Raw genomic sequence first — 8,441 nt, forward strand, 5'->3', positions numbered from 1 at the left:
AAAAAAAAAAACAGCATTTGATATTTTCCAGCTTTTTAAGTTAAAAAAAAATGATTCAGTTAAAACAAAAGTTTAGATATTTTAGCAAGAATCACCTTGCAGGACCATAATCACATTTAAGCCACTGACTTATTGTTAATGGAAAAAATTCACACTGCATCTAGTTACTATAGTATTTCTAAGCATAATCACAGCTGATTGAATGCAATGTGATATATACCAAAATTCATATGGATGTCACACAGTGACAGCATTGTACAAGTAACATTAATGACCTCCAACAAACACATTTTAAATTAGACTGGTCAAGCTAAAAGGAATGTTGGAGCCAACAGAAATGTAGTGGAATTCAGATTGTCTAGTAAGAAAGACTTGAAACTATACATTAGAATGATGTGAAAACTAAATACTGGTGGAACCCTAATACTAGCAGCAACTGTTACAGCCCTCTTAAAAGATTTGTAAAATCTGGCAAATAAAGATAATACAATTTTTGAGAGAATATAAAACTTTATATACTTCAGCATAACCCACTTGCTTTAAATCAGGTATTTTAAAACTGGGAGTATATTCCAGCTGTTGCTTTTATAAAAAAGTTCTAAAATGAAGCAGATTTAATGCTGGAATGCGGAATCCTATTTGGGTATAAAAACCCAAAAATGAACTATAAATATATCTTGGTTCAGAAATCAAGATATATGAATCACTTGAAGTTGGCAGTACTAAATAAAATATCAGCACCTTTTAGCTAGGTTGCTTGAAGGGCCAAGCAATGAGATGAGGACTGTCCTAATTCAGTGCCCAGTGCTGAGAATAATCTATGTATAAAACTTCTACTTATTATAAGGAGGCCATGGAGTAAGTCAGTAAGCTTTCTATTTCTTGCAATGCCCTGCCACTCTTGGGTTTTTATATGCTTCCATATGATAAACTGAAGTTGTGTTTCTTCCTCAGGTGCAGTTGGTGAATAATCGGTTTAAAGGAGTCAAGTATTTCCGCTTGAATACCCTAGCCTCTCTAGGTTATGTGGTTGTGGTAATAGACAACAGGGGATCCTGTCACCGAGGGCTTAAATTTGAAGGCGCCTTTAAATATAAAATGGTGTGTGAGCATAAAAACACTTTTCTTTTACAGACATTTACATTTTTCTGGTGCATTGTTTGGTGTGAAACCCTTGAAAGAGAGTTGGGGGAAGGGGCTATGAATGAGTGAATGAGAGTGTATCTGTGTTAGAGTTTGGGGGTGGGAGAGAAGATGCAACTTCATGTACACTAGGCTAGCTCATGTGTACCTATATGTAACTTTGGAGAACTGAGATAGAGCCACTTGTACATAGAAATACCCTCTCTATTTTGTATGTTCACTTGGGTAGAATTTAGCACCATTTAGCTTTCAGCATCCTGGACACTGTTGAGGAATAATTGAGATTTGTTCTGTCCTCTGTGAAGAGGGAATCCAACTGGTTAGTGCCTTCCTTGTGACAAGCCTCTTTCTCTCTACAGGAAGCTTTAAATGCTACCTTTTAGAGATGCCCCATGTCCTTTCTGCTGCTTTGGGAAATGATGAGAATCCGATGTTCCTTTTGCACAGTAAGGCAGTTACTGTGTTTGCCAGTGTTATTGGACATGCTGAGTAAGACATGGGGATTTTCTCCCACAGCCAGTTCTTTGACCTTATGTTGTATTCTCATGTAAGTTTTTTTGTTTTGTTTTGTTTTGGCTCAGTGAAGTGAGATTTGCGTGCACTGGCAGGCCTAGTAATATAGACAAGGTGGTGGTGGTAGGAATTAGGACCTTAAAGAAGTAGTATGTTCAGTTCCTAGAGATAACATAATAGGGAAATAAGAAGATAGGGCCTCAAGAGCAATTCCTTCTGCTTTACTGCACCAAAAATTAAAAAGGAGAAGTAGGTCAGGTGCAGTGGCTCACACCTGTAATCCCAATACTTTGGGAGGCCAAGGCAGGAGGATCACTTGAGCCCAGGAGTTCAAGACCAACCTGGGCAACATAATGAGACCCCCACCTCTACAAATAAGTTAAAAAATTAGCTGGGCATGGTGGCGCATGCCTGGGGTCCCAGCTACGTGGGAGGCTGAGGTGGGAGGATCACTTGAGCCTGGGAGGTTGAGCTACAGTGATCCATGGTCACACTACTGCACTCCAGCCTGGACAGCAGAGTGAGACCATGTCTCCAAAAAAAATAAATAAATAAAAAGGAGAAGTAAAATTAATTACTTAAGGGGCTAATTTTTTGTCTTTGGGTATAGAAAGGCTTGTTACAAGGAAGATGCCGACCTCTTAGCAGACAACAGAACAAATGGAAATGGGAAATACCCAAATAGCAAGGGACAGTTTGAGTAGCAATAGGAAGGGGCTTTATGACTAAGTGGTAACTAAACTCTAGGACAGGCTAGCAACAGAAGCTATAGGCCCCTATCTCCAAATAGATTTTTTAAAAATTTGAGGGAGAGGGGGCAACAGAATCTCAGTTGGTAGTAAATTCTAATCTAAAAAAACCTACAGGGCCGGGTGTGGTGGCTCACACCTGTAATCCCAGCAATTTGGGAGGCCGAGGCGGGCGAATCACTTGAGAGGTCAGGAGTTTGAGACCAACCTGGCCATAGTGAAACTCCGTCTCTACTAAAAAATACAAAAATTAGCTGGGCATGGTGGCGCATGCCTGTAATTCCAGCTACTTGGGAGGCTGAGGCAGGAGAATCACTTGAATCCAGGATTCGGAGGTTGCAGTGAGCCAAGATTGTGCCATTGCACTCCAGCCTGGGTAACAGAGTGAGACTCCATCTCAAAAAATAAATAAAATAAAAATTAAAAGACCTACAGGTATTTTAGTAAAACATTTATCATCTTTAAAGCACTCTTATGAGACTTTTATTCATCAGAATCAGTGAAATGTTCTCCCTTTTTTGACAGGGTCAAATAGAAATTGATGATCAGGTGGAAGGACTCCAATATCTAGCTTCTCGATATGATTTCATTGACTTAGATCGTGTGGGCATCCACGGCTGGTCCTATGGAGGATACCTCTCCCTGATGGCATTAATGCAGAGGTCAGATATCTTCAGGGTATGTGACTTCCTATTATACTCATTTTTGCAATAAGGGTAGATTTTCTGTAAATAGAGGATATATAAAATGTCTATTTCCTGAAGGTTTACAGAGTTGGCAATGTTTTTTGGGGTTTTGTTTTGTTTTGTTTGAGACAAAGTCTTGCTCTGTCGCCCAGGCTGGAGTGCAGTGGCACAATCTTGGCTCACTGCAACCTCTGCCCCCTGGGTTCAGGCGATTATCATGTCTCAGCCTCCTGAATAGCTGGGATTACAAGTGCCCGCCACCACACCTGGCTAATTTTTTTTTTTTTTTTTTTTAAAGTAGAGATGGGATTTCACCATATTGGCTAGGCTGGTCTCAAACTCCTGACCTCAAGAGATCCATCCATGTTGGCCTCCCAAAGTGCTAGGATTACAGGCATGAGCCACTGCACCTGGCCCAGAGTTGGCAATATTGTAGAATGTTAGGGTTTGTATGTTTAAGAGCCATGTGAAATGTATATATATCTCGTTTGTTTTTTTGTTTGTTTGTTTTGTTTTGTTTTGTTTTGAGACAGAGTCTCGCTCTTCACCCAGACTGGAGCACAGTGACATGATCTTGGCTCACTGCAGCCTCCACCTCCCGGATTCAAACGATTTCCAACTAATTTTTGTACTTTTAGTAGAGATGGAGTTTCACCATGTTTGCTAGGCTGGTCTTGAACTCCTGACCTCAAGTGATCCATCTGCCTTGGCCTCCCAAAGTGCTGGGATTACAGACGTGAACCACTGCACCCAGCCTTCAAGTTTTATATGTATATATGTGTGTCTGTGTGTGTGTGTATTTTTCTTTTAAACATATATAATGTTTAAACATCTGTCAACTGGATAACTAGTTACTGACTGTTTATAGATACGTGCCAAAGAGTATAGGAGATGGTTACGATTAGTAAAGCACATACAGCATACCTATTGGATTGTAATTACTTAATTGTTGGACTGCAAGCTATGAGGGCAGGGACCTCTTTGCTCTGTACACCACTGTATCCTCAGCAGTCAAGCCTAATGCTTGGCACATAGTAGGCCCTCAATAAGTGAGTTGAATGAGTGAATTATTAAATGTATAAATGCTTACAATTCTGTAAACAAACTTGGAAAAATATACTAGAAGAAAATACATAAGGATGATAATTGTTGAGAATAGGAATTATGAGTAGTGTTTCTTTTTTAAATATTTCAATAACATGATGTTACTTTACAGTGAAAAGTAATTTTAAAATTTTATTTTTTATTTTATTTTATTTTATTTTATTTTCTATTTTTTTTGAGACGGAGTCTTGTGCTGTGTCACCCAGGTTGGAGTGCTGTGGCCGGAATGCTCAGCTCACTGCAAAGCTCTGCCTCAAGCCGGGTTCATGCCATTCTCCTGCCTGTCAGCTCCGGGTAGCTGGGACTACAGGCCGCCACCCTGCCTCACCCGGCTAGTTTTTTTTGTAGTTTTTAGTAGACAGGGGGTTTTCACCATGTTACGCCCAGGATGGTGCTCGATCTCCTGACCTCGTGAATCCGCCTCCGTCTCGGCCTCCCCAAAGTGCTTGGGATTACAGGCTGAGCACCGGCGCCCGGCCCTTATTTTATTTTTGAGACAGAGTCTTGCTGTCACCCAGGCTGGAGTGCAGTGGTGCGATCTCGGCTCACTGCAACCTCCGCCTCTCAGGTTCAAGCAATTCTCATGCTTCAGTCTGGGATTAAAGGCGCCCACCACTATTCCCAGCTAATTTTTGTATTTTTAGTAGAGATAGGATTTCACCGTGTTTGCCAGGCTGGTCTCGGACTCCTGACCTTGGGTGATCCACTCGCCTCGGCCTCCCAAAGTGCTGGGATTACAGGCGTGAGCCATTGCACCTGACCCTTAATTTTTATTTTTAAGAACAAAATAAGGGTTTTATTCTTGCACGTATGTCTAGATGATCTTCATAATAACCATAAATAAATTCTGACTACTCCCATAATTTTCCCAGGCTTGTAGCTATCAAGAAAATAATTAGAGTATTTAAATATAAAAGTATGTATAAGAGCCTTAAAATGAGGCAAAGTTTTAGTATATTTCATTTATTGTTTTAAATTCTGTACTGCCAACAGAGGCTTAAAAAAAAAGGTGGCTCCTTTTTTACATAAAACTGACAGTTCTCGCACATTTTTTCCTCAGTAGCAGGATGTAGTTCAGTTGTCTTTTAACAACGGGCCTGGCTTTTGTATTTCAGCTAGCCCAGGTTAAAGGTTTGGTATGTAGAATGCCCATGGAACATGAAACTGACTCACAAGAGTATCAAATTCTTGACCTTGGCACTTCACTTCAGTATTCTGAGTTGCCTAAGACACGTATGGCCCAGTCATAAGGCTAAAGCTTAAGGATAATTTTACAGTGTAATTTTGCAGTTGTAAGATCTCACTGCTAGCAACTCTCTTTTTCCAGACCACGCTTGACTGTCAATGTCATCTTATGCAGGTTGCTATTGCTGGGGCCCCAGTCACTCTGTGGATCTTCTATGATACAGGATACACGGAACGTTATATGGGTCACCCTGACCAGAATGAGCAGGGCTATTACTTAGGATCTGTGGCCATGCAAGCAGAAAAGTTCCCCTCTGAGTAAGTGCAAGCTTTTTTTTTTTTTTTTTAAATTGAGACAGGGTCTCACTCTGTCACTTTGGCTGGAGTGCAGTGGCATGATCAGGGCTCCCTGCATCGTCAAACTCCTGGGCTCAGAGGATCCTCCCACCTCAGCCCCCGAGTAACTGAGTCTACAGGCACGTGCCACCATGCCCACCTAATTTTTTGTATTTTTAGTAGAGTCAGGCAGAGTTTTACCATGTTGCCTAAGGTGGTCTCAAACTCCTGGACTCAAGTTATCTGCCCATCTCAAACTCCCAATCATTGCTGGGATTACAGGCATGAGCCACCGGGCACAGCCTAATTCAAGCTTTAAAATGAAGCTTATAAATTTTCAATTGTATTTTAAAAAATTGTCTTTAATCCTAATGGAAAATTCAAATACTGAAAAACCAAGATGAATATGTTATACTAGAATATCATGGCTGTTTCTTAAAACTGAATTACAGGCCAGTTCATATAATGTTTTTTTACAAGTTATATTTGAAGCAGTTGTTTTTGCTGAAAAAAGTTAAGTACACAACTTTCAAGGTGGAAAAAATGTTATGTCTGCCTGAATATATTTTACACATAGTTTTTCTGGGGACATGCTGTAATTATAGATGTGTTTTAATATTTTAATTATAAAAAATTGAACACAAGATCTTTTTTTAATCTTTCATTACATGTGGTATCTCGTTAATATGTTACAAATTTAATATTGAAAATATTGAACTTATTCTAACATTACAGTATCAGGAAGTTAATATGGTTAAGTATGATTAAATAAGTGAAATCGTTTTTCCAAATACTGCACTTATTTTGCCTAATCCTGTAATACTTCCATTTCTCCAGACCAAATCGTTTACTGCTCTTACATGGGTTCCTGGATGAGAATGTCCATTTTGCACATACCAGTATATTACTGAGTTTTTTAGTGAGAGCTGGAAAGCCATATGATTTACAGGTGAGTTATTCTACATTTTCTGGATAAATACAGTCATGATTAGTGATTGATTACTTTGAAATCTATTAACTGTAGGGTAAGTCCAGATTTTTAGAGTGTCCACCCTCTGCTTAAGAGAACTAAAGTAAGAGGCATATTTAGTAGTGCCTGTAGTTGGATAAAAATTAAGATTCTATTGCAGTCAGGCTGACATATCTGCCTATCAGATTACATGACTGTGTGTCTGTATCTGCTTTCAGTTTGGAAGCATGGAAAAGATGACAGGAAGTCCATTCACTGTTCTCCTTTGCTTTTCTTTTTCCGCTTTGAAGGGTGAGGATATGCTATTTTGATTTCATGGTTGTAAAAGGATTCTTAGGGCCTGATTATATGATCTTTTAATTTTCTTTTATTTTACATTGACATTGGAGCAGAAACCAGCAAGTTACCCTCCTCCATTGCTCCATTTATAAATGATTATTCCAGTTTTTCTTAAAACTGTGTTTTACTCCTTAAATAGATTATGTGCACACAAAATTGAAAAAATCACTTTTCCTTTTAACATTTCAGTTGATATTTATGTTTAAACTATGAGATATTTATAGCAGTAATTTTTAAGCTTTTTGGTTTCAGGACACCTTTACCTACCAAAGAACTTTATGTCAATTATATCAATGAATATTTCTCATACAAGATATTAAAACAGAAAATTTTTAAATATTTTAAAATAATAAACTATCAGCCAGGCACAGTGGCTCACGCCTGTAATCCCAGCACTTTGGGAGGCCAAGGTGGGCACAGATCACTTGAGGTCAGGAGTTCAAGACCAGCCTGACCAAAATGGAGAAACCCTGTCTCTACTAAAAATACAAAAACTAGTCGGGCATGGTGGCGCACGCCTGTAATCCCAGATACTTGGGAGGCTGAGGCAGGAGAATTGCTTGAACTGGGGAGACGGAGGTTGCGATCAGCCGAGATTGCGCCATTGCACTGCAGCCTGGGCAACAAGAGTGAAACTCCATCTCAAAAATGGTAATAATAAACTATTACATGTTAACACAAATCACATTTTTCATAGAGAAAACTATATTCCAAAACAAAAAAATAATTTACTGAGAAAACAGCAATATTTTACGTTTTTCTAAGTTCCTTTAATGTCTGACATAATAATAAAGAAGACACTTACATTCTTATGTCTCTTTCTGTACTCAGTCTGTTGTGATATGTTGTTTTGGCTAAAGTATGTGAAGAAAAATTTGGCCTCACAGAGTAGTTATGAAATGTGGCCAGGCACAGTGGCTCACGCCTGTAATCCCAACACTTTGGGAGGCCGAGGCAGGCAGATCACGAGGTCAGGAGAGCGAGACCATCCTGGCTAACACGGTGAAACCCCGTCTCTACTAAAAATATAAAAAATTAGCCTGGTGTGGTGGTGGGCACCTGTAGTCCCAGCTACTCGGGAGGCTGAGGCAGGAGAATGGAGTGAACCTGGGAGGCAGAGCTTGCAGTGAGCCGAGATTGCACCACTGCACTCCAGCCTGGGTGACAGAGTTAGACTCCGTCTCCAAAAAAAATAAAAATACAAATACAAAAATTAGCCAGGTGTGGTGGTGCATGCCTGTAAACCCAACTACTCAGGAGACTGAGGCACGAGAACTGCATGAACCCGGGAGGCAGAGGTTGCAGTGAGCCGAGATGGTGCCACTGCACTCCAGCTTGGGTGACAGAGTGGACTCCATCTTTTTTTTTTTGAGTCTCGCTCTTTTTTTTGAGTCTCGCTCTTCGCCCAGGCTGGAG

At 39.9% G+C, this 8,441-nt stretch overlaps 1 protein-coding gene across 13 annotated transcripts in view; it reads left to right on the forward strand.

Moving 5' to 3' along the window:
* The window catches only part of DPP8 (dipeptidyl peptidase 8), a 78,389-nt gene that overhangs the window by 62,631 nt on the left and 7,317 nt on the right, over positions 1–8,441 (forward strand). For 8 of the 13 annotated variants that reach the window (XM_017851186.1, XM_017851179.1, XM_017851185.1 and 5 more), the window contains 4 exons: positions 955–1,101; positions 2,931–3,083; positions 5,556–5,698; positions 6,554–6,665. In XM_017851186.1, the coding sequence (XP_017706675.1) occupies positions 955–1,101; positions 2,931–3,083; positions 5,556–5,698; positions 6,554–6,665 (555 nt within the window). Of the gene's footprint in view, positions 1–954; positions 1,102–1,502; positions 1,691–2,930; positions 3,084–5,555; positions 5,699–6,553; positions 6,666–8,441 lie in introns of those variants that run through there. The other 5 variants (XM_017851191.1, XM_017851190.1, XR_001881320.1 and 2 more) reach the window with 4 other exon arrangements.

This window comes from Rhinopithecus bieti, unplaced genomic scaffold (assembly GCF_001698545.2).
Source record: "Rhinopithecus bieti isolate Rb0 unplaced genomic scaffold, ASM169854v2 scaffold_31548, whole genome shotgun sequence".
In the NCBI taxonomy this organism is placed as follows: domain Eukaryota; kingdom Metazoa; phylum Chordata; class Mammalia; order Primates; family Cercopithecidae; genus Rhinopithecus; species Rhinopithecus bieti.